Source organism: Vulpes vulpes, chromosome 16 (assembly GCF_048418805.1).
Source record: "Vulpes vulpes isolate BD-2025 chromosome 16, VulVul3, whole genome shotgun sequence".
NCBI classification, from domain to species: Eukaryota; Metazoa; Chordata; class Mammalia; order Carnivora; family Canidae; genus Vulpes; species Vulpes vulpes.
Genome location: NC_132795.1, coordinates 73,127,505 through 73,146,694, shown reverse-complemented (window position 1 = coordinate 73,146,694; position 19,190 = coordinate 73,127,505). Strand labels below are relative to the sequence as shown.

At 36.2% G+C, this 19,190-nt stretch overlaps 1 protein-coding gene across 1 annotated transcript in view; it reads right to left on the bottom strand.

Annotated features, from left to right (window-relative positions):
* The window catches only part of TMEM131 (transmembrane protein 131), a 229,943-nt gene that overhangs the window by 152,721 nt on the left and 58,032 nt on the right, over positions 1 to 19,190 (bottom strand). Inside the window, exon 2 of the mRNA XM_072742147.1 lies at positions 15,746 to 15,807. Coding sequence (XP_072598248.1) covers positions 15,746 to 15,807 — 62 coding nt within the window. The remainder of the gene's footprint in view (positions 1 to 15,745; positions 15,808 to 19,190) is intronic.

Genomic DNA, 19,190 nt, shown 5'->3' with positions numbered 1-19,190 from the left:
ATACAGAGAAAAAAACTGGCAGTGGCCAGATGGGAAGTGGGTGTGTAGAGATGGGTGAAATAAAGGAGATTAAGAATACACTTTTTCTTGAAGAGCACGGAGAAATGTAAAGAGTTGTTGAAACATCATTTTGTACACCTGAAACTAATATAACACTGTATGTTAATCATGCTTGAATTAAAAAAACAACTATTGAGACTTAAATGGTGGCCCCACATATGGTCTGTCCTGAAATAGCTCCCATGTGTACTTGTAAAGAAAGTGTATGCTGTTACTGTATTTCCTTTTCTTTGTATTTTTAAAGTTAGTTTCTTCATTGTTACCCTAGAGATTACAATTTATATCTTACATTTTTAACAAACTAGTTTGCATACGAACTTGGCTTCAATAGTGTATTTACTTCTGTCATTTTGGTATTTGTTTTCTATACAGCTTATAGCTTTTTTTTTTTTTTGTCCATTTCATTCTTTACTGTCATTTTTGTGTTTAGCTGATTTTTGTGTTTAGCTGATTTTTATAGCAAAATATTTAGATTCTTTTATGTGTATTTTCTATAGTTATTTTCTTCATAGTTCCCATGGGAACTATCTTAGAGTTGTGACACTCTACAATATACAGAAACTTTACTTCTTTCTAGACTCATCCCTACACCTTTCAGTTATCAATGTCAGAAAATTTCATCTCTATGTAGTGTGTATCCAAAACACAAATAATTCTTTTAAATATATTAGTCTTTATGTAGAAAATAAAATGTGGAATTACAAACCGAAGTTAACAAAAACCCTAGTTTTTAGACTATTAATTGCTTTTAAAAAAATGCATTAGTCTCTTATACCATGTGGAAAACAAAAAGGGGATTTGCAAACCACTTATAATAATACCAACCAACTTTTATAATTGCCCACATACTAACTTTTACTGTGATCTTTGTTTCTTCATATGGCTTTGAGTTGTTGTCTAGTGTTTCATTTTAACCTGCAGGACTCCCTTTAGCATCTCTTGCAAGGCATGTCTAATAATAGTAAACCTCCTCAGCTTTTGCTTATCTGGGAATGTCTTCGCTTCTCCCTCACTTTTAAAGTACAGTTTTGTCTGATCTAGGATTCTTGGTTGACAGTTTTTGTTTGTTAGTGCTCTAAATATATCAACTCACTGCTTTCTGGCCTCCAAAGTCTGTGATAAGAAATCTAATAATTTTAATAATTTTACTGTTTTAGCTTTTAAGACCATCTTTCAAAAGTTTGATTATATAATATCTTAGTGCAGATCTCTGATGCTTATATTCATGGTTTTTGTTAAATCTGTGATATTTTCAGTCATTATTTCTTTGAACACTCTACTCTGCTTCTTTCTCATTTTTCCTTCCCGGACTCCCACAGTGCCTATGTAGGTCTGAACCCCTCCAGTGAATTTTTCATTCCAGTTATTGTACTTTGAGATTTAGATTTTCTTTTTTTTTTTTAATATATTTTCAAAAAAATTTTTTAGAGATTTATTTATTTATTCATGATAGATGTAGAGAGAGGAAGAGAGGCATAGGCACAGGAGGAGAGAGAAGCAGGCTCCATGCCGGGAGCCTGACGTGGGACTCAATCCCGGGACTCCAGGATCATGCCCTGGGCCAAAGGCAGGCGCCAAACCACTGAGCCACCCAGGGTTCCCCTAGATTTTCTATTTTGGGGCTTCTTTTATCCCTCAGCTCCACTGAAGAGTAATTGCAAAATAAAAACTGTATTTATTTGAAGTACACAATGCAATGTATTCCTAAAGAGTATATATTACGAAATGATCACCGCAACAAATGAGCTAATTAACATATTCATTACTTCAGTTACCTTTCTTGGAAGCAAAAACCGTTAAGATTTACTGTTAGCAAATATCAAGTATACAACACAGTATTATTAACTATGTTCACTCTACTGTACATTAAACCTCCAAAAGTTCTTCATCTTACAAAACTGAAATACTGTACCCTTTGGCCAACTATCATGACCCCATTTCCCATACCCTACAGGGTCTGACAACATCATTCTACTCTCTGCTTCTTTGAACTTAACATTTTTAGATTTCACATATAAGTGAAATTATACAGTATTTGTCTTTCACATAGTATCAAGTCCTCCAGGTTAATCCATGTTTTTGAAAATGGTGGTGGTCTCTTTCTTTGATATAATCAATCACCTTCCTTGTCTCTTGTGACAGTTTCTGGCTCAGGGTCTATTTTGCTTGATATAATACCCACTCCTGCCTCTTCTAGTTATTGTTTGCATGGAATATCTATTCTCAAGCCTTTCAGCATGTGTGTGTCCATAAAGCTAAAGGGAGTCTCCTATAGGCAGATTATGGTTGGGTATTGTTTTTTAAGTCCATTCAGCCACTCTATGCCTTTTGATTGGAGAATTTAACCCATTTACATTTAAAGTAATAAGTGAGGACGCACTATTCCCATTTTGTTAATTTTTCTGATTGTTCTATAGTCCCTTTTTCCTCTCGACACTCCCCCGTAATCTGATGATTTTTCTCTTGTAGTGATATGCTTTGATAACTTTCTATTTCTAAAATACAAGGTTTTTCATTTGTGCTCAACTATGAGGCTTGTATAAAATACACCATAGTTACAACATTTTATTTTAAGCCAGTAACAACTGAGCTTCAATCACATACAAAAATCACTTTTACTTCTTCCTCATTCTATGTGATTGATGTCACAATTTGCATCATTTATATTATGTATCCATTAACAAATTATTTCAGTTATAGTTATTTTTCATACTTTTGTGTTTCATTTATGTTAGAGTTAAAAGCTTATACATTTACATATTTTCATGTTGCTAACTGGTATCTTTTCATTTTAGCTTGTAGAACTACTGTAGCTTTTTTTTTTTTTTTTTTTTTTTGTGAGGCAGGTCTAGTGGTGAGGAGTTTCAGCTTTTGTTTGCTGAGAAAATATTTATTTCTCCTTCATTTCTGAAGGACAGCTTTGCTGGTAACAGTATCCCTGTCCGTTTTCTTGTTTCAGCACTTTGAATACATCATCACATTCTTTCTTGACCTGGAAGGTTTCTGCTAAGAAATTAGTTGACTGTTTTATCAGGGTTCCCTAGTGACATGTGCCTTTCTCTTTTGTTTATTCCTAGCTGTCCTAGAAGATTAGGCTCCATAGCTCAGCACTTGGTATGAGTTGAGACAAAAACTGGCCCCATGGAGGGTGCCCTAAGAAGTCAAGAGGATAGAAGAACACTCCAATCTCACTTTCCTATTGTGAAAGAAGTCACTGACTGAGGTGATCTCCTTGGCACTGAGCTAAGACGGTTTGGTGGAAGAACTAATGCAGGTGAAGTGAAATTGCTCTTCTTACCAGTATTAATCTGACTGCTCTCAGTTTGTGCTCTTCCAGGGTACCTATACTTCATAGGTGAATTCTGAATTTCTCTCAAGGTATTTTGGTACCAATATTATTGCTATGTCAGTGTTTCTATGGAGGTATGAGACTCCAGGGCTCCTTACTCTGCCGTCTTGATGATGTCACTCTTTTTTCCTTTTTCTTTTAAAAATTTTTAAAATTTAAATTCAATTAACATATAGTGTATTATTAGTTTCAGAGATAGAGTTCAGTGATTTATCAGTCTTATATAATACCCAGTGCTCATTACATTATGTGCCCTCCTTAATGTCCATCATCTGGTTACCCCATCTTCCCCCCCATTCCCTCCAGCAACCCTCAGTTTGTTTTTTATGATTAAGAGTCTCTTACGGTTTGCCTCCCTTGGTTTCATCTTGTTTTATTTTTCCCTCTCTTCCCCTATGATCCTCTGTTTTGTTTCTTAAATTCCACATATGAGTGAGATCATATGGTAATTGTCTTTCTGAGTGACTTATTTTGCTTAGCATAATACCCTCTAGTTCCATCCATGTCATTGCAAATGGCAAGATTTCGGGGGTGGGGGAGTGGGGGTTGATGGCTGAGTAATGTGTGTGTGTGTGTGCATATGTATACACATATATATACATATGTATATACACACACACACACACACACACACACACCACATCTTTATTCATCTGTTGATGGACACCTAGGCTCTTTCCATAGTTTGGCTATTGTGGACATTGGGGCTATAAATATTGGGGTGCAGAAGTCCTTTCAGATGACTACATTTGTATCTTTGGGGTAAATACCTAGTAGTACAATTGCTGGGTTGTAGGGTAGCTCTATTTTCAACTCTGAAGGAATCTGCATACTGATGTCACTCTTTTTTGTTTCAAGTTTTCTATCTTTTCACAGATATCTCCATTTTGTTTACACATCATTTTCCTGACTTTCTCTACACATTTTCCTTTAGCTTTTTGAGTATCCAAGAAAACTGTTATAAAGACTTTGTCTAGTATATCTGCCATTAGGACTTTTTCAGAGACAACTTCTGTTGATTTTTTTTCTCCCCATGAATAGGCTACATTTCTTTGTACCATTGTTCTTTTTTTCTGTTGAAAACTGCACATGTGGGGCACCTGGGTGGCTCAGCAGTTAAATGCCTTCCTTCATCCCAGGGTGTGATCCTGGAGTCTCATGATCGAGTCCCACATCGGGCTCCCTGCGTGGAGCCTGCTTCTCTCTCTGCCTATGTTTCTTTTTAATTTTTTTTTTTTTTTTTATGATAGTCACAGAGAGAGAGAGAGAGGCAGAGACACAGGCAGAGGAAGAAGCAGGCTCCATGCACCGGGAGCCCGACGTGGGATTCGATCCCGGGTCTCCAGGATCGCGCCCTGGGCCAAAGGCAGGCGCCAAACCGCTGCGCCACCCAGGGATCCCCTCTGCCTATGTTTCTACCCCTGCCCCCTCTCTCTGTGTTTCATGAATAAATAAATAAAATCTTAAAAAAAAAAAAAAAGAAAACTGCACATGTAAATCTAATAATGTAGTAATTGGACATCAGATTCTTCCCCTTTCATAGGGTTTGCTTTTCTTGTTTTTATTGCTTTTGCTTTTTTGATTATTGTAGGCTCCATCTATGCCAAACTTAAGCTCTTCTAGTCTTCCATGAGCCTGAGGCTTTCCCTGAACATTTGTAGTAATTTTCTAATTTCCCCCAATATATGCAATTGTTTTGAATGTCCTACTCATTAATGTCTGGCTCCCAAAAGGGAAAAAAGAGAAAAAGAAGTCAGGGGGAGGTTGTTAGCCTTTTAAATTTTCTGGGTTACTTCAGGTGGAGAACTTTTAATAATGGGTGGAGCTGCAACAATGGCTACCTTCTTTGTCTATACCTTTGAGATCAGAAGTAGCGATCAGGGCATGGATGCCCAGTATTTCAAGGATAAACTCCTTTTTTGCTCACCATGGCTCCTATAAGCTATGTACAAGCTGTTCAGTGCATATGTACACAGCTACCTGCTACAGGACTAGAGGGTGGCAGTGGGTAGTTCCTTCTGTACTAAGAACTGAAATGAGTAAAATTTACTTCAATTTACTCCTAAGCCTTCCCCTGAAGTTGTAAGCTTTCAAAGACAGCAGATAAATACTACCAATACCACGGCTGTCTACATGGGGAAAGGATTCCTGCTGCTTCCGACTTCACTATCTTCCCAGAATCCTACACCTGGCACCAGTTTTTGGCAAATGTAAGTTCTGTGACCATTTCTTATACACAGTCTATGGTTGCTTTCATAGTAAAATGACAGGATGTGAGTAGTTGGGACATAGACCATTTCACATACAAACTCTGAAGTATTTAATACCTGCCCTTTACATAAAGTCGGGCAACTTCCAGTTTAGAAGAGCAACAAGAGTAATGTTTTTTTTTTTTTAATTTAAATCCCTACATATGAAAATCTTTGACCTAAAAATCTAAGAAAACCAACCTGACATGACATGTCTTCTGATAAAAAACGATAAAAAATATACAACACTACTGGTATATTGTAATAGAATTCTGATGCTAACCACCTCAAGTTAGCATTAGAATCTACAGGTTAAAGGGCACCGTCCCTAACAAGACAGTCTGTACTTCATACACCAACCACAAGTTAGACAGTCTAAGCCATGTGCACTCTGACCACTGACTACAAATCTGGGGGGTTTCCATGATTCCTCCCCCTCAAGCTCAGAACTCAGAACTATTCTCGAATTAGTTTTCTTCTAAAAAAATACATATGTTAAGGTCTTGGGAGGCCCCCAAACACAGAATTTCCATGCCCTCTCTCCATGGAATCAGAGCATGTCACTCTCCTGGAACATAAGTGTGCTTACTAACCAGGAAGCTCTATACAGCTTCAGTGTCAGAGTTTTTATTGGAGCTTCATTTCAAAGGTATGATTTATTAAATCATTGGCTACCTATGTGATTGAACTCAATTTCTAGCCCACTTCTCCTTCTTGGAGGCAGTTGGGATGGTTCAAAGTCCAAACCCTCTAACCACATTATTGGTTTTTCTGATGACCAGCCTCCACCTTGAAGCATTAACTCAGGTATGATACAAGGGCTCATGGTAACAAAAACTTATTCCTAAAGATGTTCCAAGATCTAAAGTTTCCCTGGAGGTAGAAAAATCTATATTCTTTGTCATACAAAAACTACCTTGAAATATTCTTGCCAAAAAAAAGAAAATTTAATCTAAATCTGATAAAGATTCTGTATTTAGCTAACTCTTGATAGAAAATCCATGAGAGAGGTATGTTAAATTACACCAAGAAGATGGTATTAGGTCAGCCTAGGTTGTAGGAAATCCTACAGACAAATGATCCAGTTTCTTCAACAACAAAAAATGGCATGGGGAAGTAGGTTAAAAGAGACGTAAGATATATATCAACCAAATGCAATGTATAGACCTTGCTTGGATCTTGATTTAAATAAACCAAATGTGAAAAAGAATTTTGAAATGGTGGAAGAAAACTGATACAGACCAACCAGGTATTAGGTGATATTAAGTGTTCTGGTTATCTAGTGCTGCATAATAAATCCAAAGTTTAACAGCTTAAAACAGCATTTTATTATTATCCTTCATGTTCTTTGGGGCTGACTAGACTCAGTTGGTTAGATCTCACTTGATATTTCTCAAACGGCTGCAGCCAGATTTGAGTTGTGGCTGATTCATCTGAAAGCTTAAAAGTACTGCTCATCTACAGTGGCAGGAAAGTGATGATGCTTGGTAGGTGGGCACTTGGCTAGGACCACTGACTGCAGGACCAAATGGGGGCTCTTTATGTGGCTTAGGATCCTCATATCATGCCAACTGGGTCCCAAAAGAAATGTCCCAATTTCTAGAGGTCCAAGAGACCCAGGTAAAAGCTGCCAAGCTTCCTATGACCTAGTATTAATAATACTAGAATACCATCATGTTCTATTCATCAAGATACTATTATTATTGCTATATATAGTATACGTTCATTTAGTTATCCACATTTTTATTTTTTTAAAGATTTATTAATTTTAGGGCAGCCTTGGTGGCTCAGTGGTTTAGCGCTGCCTTCGGCCTGGGGTGTGATCCTGGAGACTCGGGATGAGTCCCATGTCGGGCTCCCGGCATGGAGCCTGTTTTTCCCTCTGCCTGTGTCTCTGCCTCTCTCTTCTCTCTGTCATGAATAAATAAATAAATCTTTAAAACAGTTTTATTTATTTTAGAGAGACAGAAGGAGAGCATGTGCACACATCTGTGGGGGCAGAGGAAGGGAGGGGGAGAAGAGAGCAAGAATATCCAGCAGACTCCCCACTGAGAGAGGAACCTGCCTCAGGACTCAATCCCACAACCCCAAGATTATGACCTGAACTGAAATCAAAAGTCGGATGCTTAAATCAAGTCAGCTACCCAGGTGCCCTTACATATTTTTAATTTTAATGCTCTTTATCCTTTGCATTTTTGAGCTTCTGAGATCATTTACCTTCAGCCTGAAGAGTATTCTCCATTATTTCCTTTGGTGCAAATCTTCTGGTGATAAATTCTCTATTTTCCTGCTTGAAATGTTTTTTTCTTTTTACACATAAAGGATATAAGGATATTTTTACTGTGTATAGAATTCTAGTTTTAATTTGTTTTCAGTAAATTTTATTATTTTTTGCCTCCTATTGTTTCAGTTTATAGGTCAGCTGTGAGCTAATTCTAGCCTTCTTTGAAGGTCTTCTCTCTTTTGTCTCTGGTTGTGTTTTGTGTGTGTGTTTTTTTTAATATTTTATTTATTTATTCATGAGAGACAGAGAGAGAGAGAGAGAGAGAAGCAGAGACACAGAGGGAGAAGCAGGCTCCATGCAGGGAGCCTGACGTAGGACTTGATCCCGAGTCTCCAGGATCATGCCCTGGGCTGAGAAGGCAGCGCTAAACCACTGAGTCACCCAGGATTATTATTTCAGATAATAATACAGGAGAATATCTTTTACAATGTATCTGTTTGCCTCTGATTATCAATAGTTTTAATATATACTGCTCAAATCTCCCTAAGAGGAAGGACTTGCCATCTAGCTATGTAAAAATGGTGCTAGCTATCAGCCCCTGACTATAGTAACTTTGGGATCAACTGTAGTAACTGAGGTAAGGCCAAGTTATTTCTGAGCAACTCTCAGCCAATGAATGGGCCCAGCAGGTGTTGTAGGGCCTGACAACCTCTGTCCAATGTGGGATACTTCCAAAAAGCAGTCTTTGTTCAGAGTTCTCCACTGAGTTGGTCAAGATTCTGTATCACTGTCTGAAGCTCTTCCTACCCAATCCTGTTTCCTTCCCCTTACTTTTCACAGGCAGTAGCCCTCCAATAAATCTCTAGTACTCCTTTAACTTTGTCTCAGGATCTTGCTGAGAACCCCAACATATGATAAAGGAGATCTATGCGGGGGGTGGAGAAAAACTATAATAAACAAGACACTTAACAGTGAAATGCTGAAGCTTTTATCTCTGAGATGAGGTATCAAAGTAGGGTCAAAGATACCTACTAAATACCATGTATATTCAACATCATACTGGTTGTAGCCAATAAAGTAAAGAAAAAGAATTAAAAACTAAAAGGATTGGAAAGTTAGAAACACATTATAAGCCTCAGATTATAGTAGTTTATGGACCTAATCCACAGCATCTAACTAGTTATTAGAATCAATAAGCAATTTAGCTAGTTTGCAGAGTAATAGTTAATATATAAAAAAAACCCTGCATTTTTACACCTTACATTAAGTCATATGAATTACCACTTTTATAGATCAGAAGAGGCAACAGAGGGATCCCTGGGTGGCGCAGCGGTTTGGCGCCTGCCTTTGGCCCAGGGCGCGATCCTGGAGACCCAGGATCGAATCCCACGTCGGGCTCCCGGTGCATGGAGGCTGCTTCTGTCTCTGCCTCTGTCTCTGCCTCTCTCTCTCTCTCTCTCTATCATAAATAAATAAAAAATTAAAAAAAAAAAAAAAAGAAGAGGCAACAGAGAGCCCAGAAACACACACATACATGGATACTTATGAATAAAGTGTCACTGAAGAACACTGGGGAAAGAAAATATTGGGGAACAGTCAATAAAGTGTACTGGGACAAGTGAATATGTATATGAGAAATAAAACCATGACCTCATACCAATAACAAAATCAATTTGTTAGAATTACAGCTATAACTGTGAAAGGCAAAACAATAAACTTCTATATTTTAGATAATAATACAGGAGAATATCTTTATGACCTTGGGTAAGAAAATATTTCTTTAGCAGTTCACAAAAAGTATAAGCTATAATGGAAAAAAAGCTTAAACTACACTAAAATTAAAATTAATTAAAAGATTTCTGTTCTTTGAAGTCACCATTATGTGTGGAAAGGGTAATCCACCAAGTAGAAAAGATATTTCTAATAGGGCACCTGGGTGGCTCTGTTGAGCGTCTGCCTTTGGCTCAAGTCATGATCGCGGGTCCTGGGATTGAGTCCTACATCGGGCTCCCCGCAGGGAGCCTCCTTCTCCCTCTGCCTATGTCTCTGCCTTTCTCTCTCTCATGAATAAATAAAATCTTTAAAAAAAAAAAGATTAAAAAAAGATATTTCTAATATATATGTATATGTATGTATGTGTGTGTGTGTGTATATATATATATATATATATATATATATATATATATATCACACCAGAATTGTATCCAGATTTATAAAAAAAAAACTCCTATCAAACAAGAGGGGGAAAGACATGCAATCCAAAAGCTAAATAGGGCAAAAGATTTGACTGAGACTTCACAAAAGATATCCAAATGGTAAAATAAACATAAAAAGTTGCTCCACCTTATTAAGAATCAGAAAAATGCAAATTAAAACCGCAGTAAGATACCATGACCTACACTTCAGAATGTTTAAAAAAAAAAAACATGAAATATTGCAGAGCAATTCCTGATGATGGGACTGTAAACTGGAACAAGTACTCTGGAAAACCATATGGCATTATGTATTAAAATAGAAGGTTCAAAACCTATGTCCCAGCAGTTGCACTTAACTCTACCAGAAATACGTATGTTCACCAAAAAGATAGCAATTACTTATAACAGCCAAAATTGGAAACAAATGAAATGTCCAACAGCAGAAATGATATACAAATTGGGGCATAATAAAATAAAATAAAATAAAAAAATAAAAATAAATAAAAATAAATAAATAAAATAAAATAAAATAAAATAAAATAAATAAAATAATAAAATAAAATAAAATAAAATAAAATAAAATAAAATAAAATAAAATAAAATAAAATAAAATAAAAAGGGATCCCTGGGTGGCGCAGCGGTTTAGCGCCTGCCTTTGGCCCAGGGCGCGATCCTGGAGACCCAGGATCGAATCCCACGTCGGGCTCCTGGTGCATGGAGCCTGCTTCTCCCTCTGCCTGTGTCTCTGCCTCTCTCTCTCTCACTGTGTGCCTATCATAAATAAAATAAAAAACAAAAAAACAAAAAAACAAAAAAACAAATTGGGGCATATTCATATAATGCAATACTATTCAGCAAGGAAAATGAATAACCGCAGTTACACTCAACAGCACAGAGAATCTTAGAAACGTAACACTAAGAAAAAGCTGGAAAAAATAATACAAATTGTATGAACTTCAAAAAACAGATGATACTATAGTGTTTAGTTTTTTTAAGATTTTATTTATTTATTCATGAGAGACACAGAGAGAAGGCAGAGACACAGGCAGAGGAAGAAGCAGGCTCCATGCAGAGAGCCTGATGTGGGACTCAATTCCAGAACTCTGGGATCATGCTCTGAGCTGAAGGCAGATGCTTACCTGCTGAGCCACCCAAGCATCCTGATACTACAGTGTTCAGAGACACGTGCTCTGAAGGTAAGACTTCTAGGGAAAGAAATTATCACAAATTTCAGGACTATGGCCAACTTTTGGAGATAGTGACTGGGAGAGAGTTTCAGGGGGGAACTTATGAGAGTGTTGGCATGTTTTTAGTTTTTAACTGGGGTAGTAGTTTATAGGTATTTGCTTTGCAAAACCCCCCCACATTTTATGCATGTACGTATGAATTATATCTCACAATAAACACCTTAATTAAAGAAAAAGAAATAAAATTCTTAGACATCTTTACATTCCTTAGAAGACAACTCAATAATATAGGATCCCTAACTGAATAGTTAGAACCATTTATACTAGCCTACGTCTAGAATGAACCTGATTCATCTTCCAGAATGCAAAGCTTCCAATGGCTTCAACTTCAAGCCATTTAGTTACAGAAACTAAAAAAACTTGTCTAGGAGCTCAAGTTATTCCCAGTAGCCTCTTTATAATTCCTGTTAAGTTTTACAATGGCTATCTTTAAAAATTAGTACCTTTTAAATGTAAGCTGGGTAGCTCCGTGGTTGAGCATCTGCCTTTGGCTCAGGTCATGATCCCCCAGTCCTGGGATCCAGTCCCGCATAGGCTCCCCACAGGGAGCCTTGATTCAACTTCTGCCTAGGTCTCTGCCTCTCTCTCTCTCTGCATCTCTCATGAATAAATAAATACAATCTTTAAAAAAAAAATAAACAAATATAAGCTCACCCAAGAACAAGAGAATTACTAGACAACCAAACATATGTTTGCTTGCTTATTCGGTTGAGTGTTTTGGTGTGTTGCAAATGACTGTCTAGTTAAGGAAGGCCTCTGTAGTCCTTTCCCCACCAACCTAACACAGAATAGAAGGCGAACTTTCCACAATCTTTTCCTCAACCTTCCTTTGAGAGGACTGAGAAAAGAGTTATTTCTGTAATATGAACTTTGGCTTACTAACCATAGTCCTGCAGCTAAAATATTGGGGGCACAAGAGAAGTGGAACCTGTTATCTCTCATGTGTATGAAAAGATCTCTTAGACCTGAACTGTCTTCTAAGCACAACAGTTAGGAATTTATCTCATTCCTCTAAGGCAACCTTGTTACTTCAGGTAACAAAGCCATGGAAAATATAAAGTGTAAAAGCTCTGGAATCAAAATTGCTTCTTACTCTTCTCGTACCCCTTTTAGTACTGAAATTTGAGGCCAATTAATGAACTAGTTGGGACTCCAACAAATACTTTAAAAATACCAGTTCTAGCTATTCCTGCCTTATGTAGCTGAAAGCCAGGTAATGAGTACACATAATAGATGCCTGCAAGTTATGAGAACAACCAATGAGCATACCATGAGCACTCAAGAAAAAACATTTTTGTTTCTTGACCAAAATGAGAAAACAAAATTATGTGGTCCCATAGTTATGAGTTTTAAAAAACAAAGCTATGCATACATGTATTTTTCAACTCATGAACATTACGGAACTTGCCTTCTAACATCTTTAAATTCTATTTATTGTTCTGGTAGAATAGTGAAGGAAGGAAGAAGGAAAAAAGGAAGGGAGGTAGGGACAAAGGTAAGGGGAAGGAAGGAAGGGCAGGCAGGCATTTGGAATGGAGGAAGACAGAAAAAGGAAAACACAAAGTCCTTTCCTTAGGCTTTATCTTTATTTGTTTATAAGAAAGTTAGATTAGGAAACAGGTAAAGGCTTTTAAGAGTATTTTTTATTATTCAATCTTATATTCTATCAAAGGAATGGATCAAGAAGAGCCAACCACTCAGATCAGTTAGGACTGGAATGATGGTTTGAGATACTTCTTGACCTGCACCTCCTATGGTAATGAGTCTTCTGTTGAGAAGCAGAATCCTCAGTGTCTGTGTTCCTCTTAGGAATTGTTTCATCTTTCTATAGTCTATATACCAAATTTTAGTAGCCTTGCCAAACAGGAATGGTAACAGCCAAAGCACCAACTACAGAAAACATGAGCTAAGAGGATTACTGTGAGTTCTAATCATAACCTAGTATGATTAGATTACCTAGTGGTAACCTAGGCAATACACTGGGAGGAACTGCACATGCATGGTGCTGTGGAAAGAGCTTTGAAAGCAGAAAAGTCTGGGTACTTACTAGATGTTGGATTCCTGCTCTGGTAAGTGAAGATTGAGCAAATTATTTAATTTTTATGAGCCTCATTTTATCTTTAAAAAACAAGGAAGGTAAATCCAAAGTTTCTAGCAAAATTTTTATGAGTTTTGGCAATTTTTACAGACTTATCATCAATTAATTTTCAGAGCTTAAAAAGTTACTATGAGCCAAGTTGCATGAATGTAACATAAAATTCAGGATTTGGGAAGCAATGCTCTCAGGCAAAATTCTCATTTTACATAATGCAACACAGGCTGTTGCTTTGACTCTCTCCCTGACTTAGTTCTAATTTAATTTGAAAAAAATTTGATATATATTCTGCCATAGGAATGCTACATGTACACACTTCTGTTCTAATCATATCATAAGAAATCCAGCAGTTGTTTAAGAAATGGTTTAACCTACTGGCAAATTATCATTAGAAAGAATGACATTATGTCAACATCAAAATTGTTATTTCTAGGACATGCTCTTCAGTATTAAAATGAACAATTTACACATATCTATTTAAAAGGATCTTATATTCTGCTACTTGAGGATAAATACACTATATATAGCATCTTGACATTAGACATTCTGCTGGAATCTTAGTGAGGTTTCAATGTGGCTGAGATAACCAACTGGTACCACCTGTCCTCAAGATTGTTCCTGTCTAAAATTACCTTTGCCAGAGAACTCTGAGGTCTTAACCAAGGTCTCAATCAAGCTCTTGTCCAAGCATTTCAGCAAACTCAAAGAGGATGAGCAAGTCACATCCCCGTCAAACTCTTCCACATCCAAGTCTATTAAGACAGGGACTGACAACCTCCCCTAATAAAAACACAAATCAAGCTCCAGAATTTTCAAAACGAATTACCACTTGCAACCTAGATGTCTAGTTCTTAAAAGACATGGATCCTTCTTCAATCAATAAAGAAAGGAGAATTTTCCAGAAATTCAGTCCTGATTTGCCTGTTATCCAGATCCTGCAAACCACCTAAAGGGAGATATTTAAAATAGTCATTCCTATCAGTTCTCTAAGTTCTCACCTTGCAACAGATTTAAAAACTAGAAAAAAGAGACTAAGCTCATTTTCTAGTAAGGTAGCTTTATAAAATTTGAGATTATATATCTTTAGTTTTTATTCAGTTTTTCAATATAAAAGTCTGTACAAAGACTTTTCTGCAAGTATCATGCAGACACTGCCTGCTGTGTTTCTCAACATCTCTTATGTAAAGGTATGAATGATATGCTTATTTAAAAATTTGGAAGCAGGGAAAAAGTTATCATTCAGAATACTTACTTGCTTTATTGTCAGAGAAAAAGAACCTTAAAACCCATTACTTTTTTCTTGTTCTCTTTATTTGGTTTATTGTCTGAAATCTAAATTTATGATAAAATGCAAACAGAAATTTTATTTCAGGTCTCTAGCACAATTATTTTTTCTCTATTGCCTTAATCTAACTTTTAGTTTCCTTTCATTATTATAAGCTACAAGGAATATTTCTTACAACAATTTAAGTAACATATTTAATTATAATTAAATAAATACACACATTATAGGCAGCATCACATATGAGAAAGACAATCATACCTGGAGTGAGAAAACAGTAATTCTAATACCGGCCCCATTACCATAAAGTCATGGAATCTTTTGCACTTTCTTAAACTAAACCTTGGGAAAATTGTAAGTTATGCCACCAAACAGATGGTACTTGAAAGCATATGTTATCATTACAAAAGTGGTAAGTACTATAAAACAAGCACAGAATATGATACAGGTTGGAAGAAGGAAAACATCTCAGCCATAAAAAAATCAGAGGAATGGTTAAGATGATTTTCCTCTCTCTTTCAGCTCTGAAATTCTAGAACTGATTTTTAGCAAAGAAGATTAAAATAGGCTTCGTGGGGTATCTGTGCTAGGTCTGAAAGGAAGGACACGAGATTCCAATTTTATGTATAATATATTTAAAAATATGGCTTAGAATGGCAAGTGGAAAGATGATATAGATGTACATCTACAGAACTTATACTCTAGAGAAGTCTTCCTCCAGATAAATATTCTGAGGTCCAACATCTGAACAGTGTTTTACTCACTGGCTCCATACTCAAAGAGCTAACCACTAATTCCACTGTTCCCGATCTGATTCTCCTCACCTAAACACCTAACACCCCTCTAAGAAATATTGAATTTAAAAGATAATTCCTATAGCTAAGGAGATTTTTATTATTACTAATGACTCAGCTGACCTGTCTGCATATAAAGCTCATAAAATATATTTCACAGGAACCAGTTACATTTTTTAAAGATAAATAACAATCGGATATTATTCAAGGTTTGACACTGAGATAATTTTTCAACTTAAAATAAAATTACCTGTAGTAACCCTCCATCATCAAAACGTAGTACTTCTATTATGCTCTCCGACTGAATAAATGCTGTGAAGGAAACAAAACATACTATCACTTTATGGAAACATAAATTTGATTTAAATAAATATTTTACCTTAAATTTAATAAATACAATTATATATTTTTAAAAACATACTGCTTGATGGTTAAAGAGGAAAATGCAATCTTTCAAGATTTTGGCAACTATGAAATGCTTTCAAATAAAACAATGCAACCCAATTACAAAGCAGTTGTAACAACCTATAGGCTGTGTAAGTCACCTGCAAAATATATTCCTGCTATACTGCCAGAAAGTACAAAATAGTCAAATTTAGATGCAGCTGATTATTTTCACCCACAGATAACTGAAAATATCACAAGCACATGGAAAAGATTATTAGAGGATTCCATTACCAAAAAAAATGATAAACCAAAATTCTCTATCATCTGCTCTTTTATAGCAATGACAGGACTTGGAATCAACAGTCAAAAGAGACTTGGAGGGAGAATGGGCAAGGAAAATGGCAAGAGGAGATTATTCATTCCAAAAACCTGCACACAATGCAAAGACAAGATATTTTTAAAGTTCACATAATTTTAGACATGATCTGGTGGTTGTGCTCACAGGTATTTACCCAACGGATTTGAAAACTTAGGCCCACACAAAAATCTGCACGTCATTCTGTATAAGCAGCTCCATTCATAATTCCCCAAAATGGGACACAATCAAGACAATGTTCCTCAATAGGTGAGTAGATAGATAAACTATAGTATATCTATACAACAGTATTATTCAACGATAAAAAATAAAAAGCTCCATACTGTTTGATTCTAAGTATATGACATTCTGGAAAAGGTTCTACTACAGAAACGGTTAAAAGACGAGAGGTTGCTATAAGTTTTGGAAGAGTAATGAGGATGTGAGTAAGTGAAGCAAAGGAAATTTTGCAGAGCAGTAAAACTATTCTGTATGATGCTGGAATGGTAGATACACAGCACTATGCATTCATCGAAACAGAACTTTAGAGTGACCCTAATGTATGCAATTTAAAAATCCTTTAGGAGATCAAGGGACCCCAGAATGAAATGACAAAATAATTTAACTATATTACAAATCTATGAAACCACCTTACTGAAGTGGAGGGTAGAGAAAGGTGCTGACATAAGTAAAGTGAAAGTGAGTAGAAACTGTAAGACTAAAGGTAAAAGACGAAAGAAGAAAGAAAGAAAGAAAGAAAGAAAGAAAGAAAGAAAGAAAGAAAGAAAGAAAGAAAAGAAAAGAAAAGAAAGAAAAAGAAATTGTACATAAGCACTATACCCCAATTATTTCCCATGGGAGCTTGGATTAACAATTCTAATGTCACTATACATGTATACTGGAACTGAACAATTAAATACAAGGAGAGTGAAAGTCAGACTTCTCATTACTGGAGTAAGAGTTTACACAAAAGCAAGGGGAAGAAGCTATTATGATTCCTATGATAATGAACCAAGTTGGCAACATCAGTATGAACTTATACTTAATTTAATATACAGTTATGTACAGAAATATGTATAAATATGTGTATATGCAGGGGTTAGTATACATATACATACTTTCTTGCTTAGTCAGTTGAAAGGGCCTAGGAGTAATGATACCCCAATAGCATAATGTAGACCTAATGCATGGATCTTGGGTTCTAATACCATTCTCCAATAAAAGGAACCAGGGCTTCTTAGAGAAATGGCTCAATCTAGGACCAGGGCAGGATATATATATCACAAAATTGGAGTGCCTTATGGTCCCAGAAAGTAAGCAAGTGCTAATAAGCATCAACCCCCCCCCCCAAAAAAAAATCCTGTACTGATGAGAGTCTGTCAAAGGGATGTCAGAAATTAACAGAAAGAGTTTGCATATGGCCAAACCTGGAACTTGAGCAATACAACAGTGTTAGATTACAACCCAAAATAGAAGATTAATAGCCATGAGTCCATACTGATATAAATAAATGATTGAATAAATAAATAAATGGGGTAGAAGATACAGAACTCCCGAACTCTAAATAATTTATGTATCTAGAAGATGGAGCATAACTCCTCATCCATTAACAAATGTGGATGTACACAGGGACTTCCTTCCAAAAAAAACAATATGAAAAGGAGGGGGAAAAAAGTATTTGTACAGTGGAGAAACTGGACAGATGTTAACTCAGTCAGATGATAAAGGTCAACATCCTCCAGCAAAATGTCATGCTGACAGTATGTACCCTTCATATGATATGACATAATAAAAATGGTACTTTATCTTTGTGATCTTCCTCCTCAAAAATCACATAACCCCAGACACATTATAAGAAAAACAGACAAATCCCAAACAAGAAACATTTTACAAAATATCTGAGTAGTACTAAAAACTGTCAAAGTCATCAAAAACAAGGAAAGTCTAAGAGAGTGTCACAGACCAGTGCAGCCTAAGCAGACAGGACTACCAAATGTAACGTGTTATCTTAGATAAGATCCTAGAAAAGAAAAAGGAAATTAGATAAAAACTAGGGAAATCTGAATAAAATATGGACATTAGTTAATAATCATATATTAATATTCATTCGTTACTTGTAAAAAAAAAAAAGGGTACCATACTAATGTAAGGTTTTAATAATAGGGTTTGGGTGGGCGAATGGGAACTCTGTGCTCTCTTTAAAATGTTAATATAAATCTAAAACTTTTAAATAAAAAGTTTACTTTTGGGGCTGCCTGGCTGGACTCAGCTGGAAGAGTATGTGACTCTTGATCTTAGGGTTCTGAGTTTGAGCCCCACATTGGGAGTAGAAATTACTTAAATAAATAAACAAACAAACAAACAAACAAACAAAAAAGCTGACTTTTAAAAAACTGAAACAATGATATTTCATTTAGCGTAATATAACATTCACTGATTCCGCTTTATTAGTCTTTGAGTATTCATCACAGAAGCAGCTTACTGTCTCATCCCACATACCTGGCTTTTCCAGTATGACTAAAGCTGCAAGCCAAGTAGCAAGGTGAGATTAGATTACATTACCTAACTGGATGGTATTTCCAGCCTCCCAAGAATCACTTTTCCCTTATTCTAATCATCATATCCCGATTTTATTTTGGGAAAGTCCTGTCCTTCATTTCTCGTGTATCTTCAACCACTGTGCCAATCTGCTCCACTGCTCATTCCCCATCAGTTCTTAGTATGTAGAGAATACTCAAATACTGAGCGGGTGAGTGAAATCTCACCTCTTTTGCTCAGATATAAGTACTGGTATTTGCATTTGTTGATACAAATGATCTCTTTCTGGTTTGTTATCTAGTAGTGAAAGCTTGTAGTTGGTTTCAGATTCACACTGTGAAGGTAAAAGGCTCTGCCTAGCTCACTCAGCCCATTTCCACCCCTTTTTCCACCTTTTAACATAAACTGAGATTTT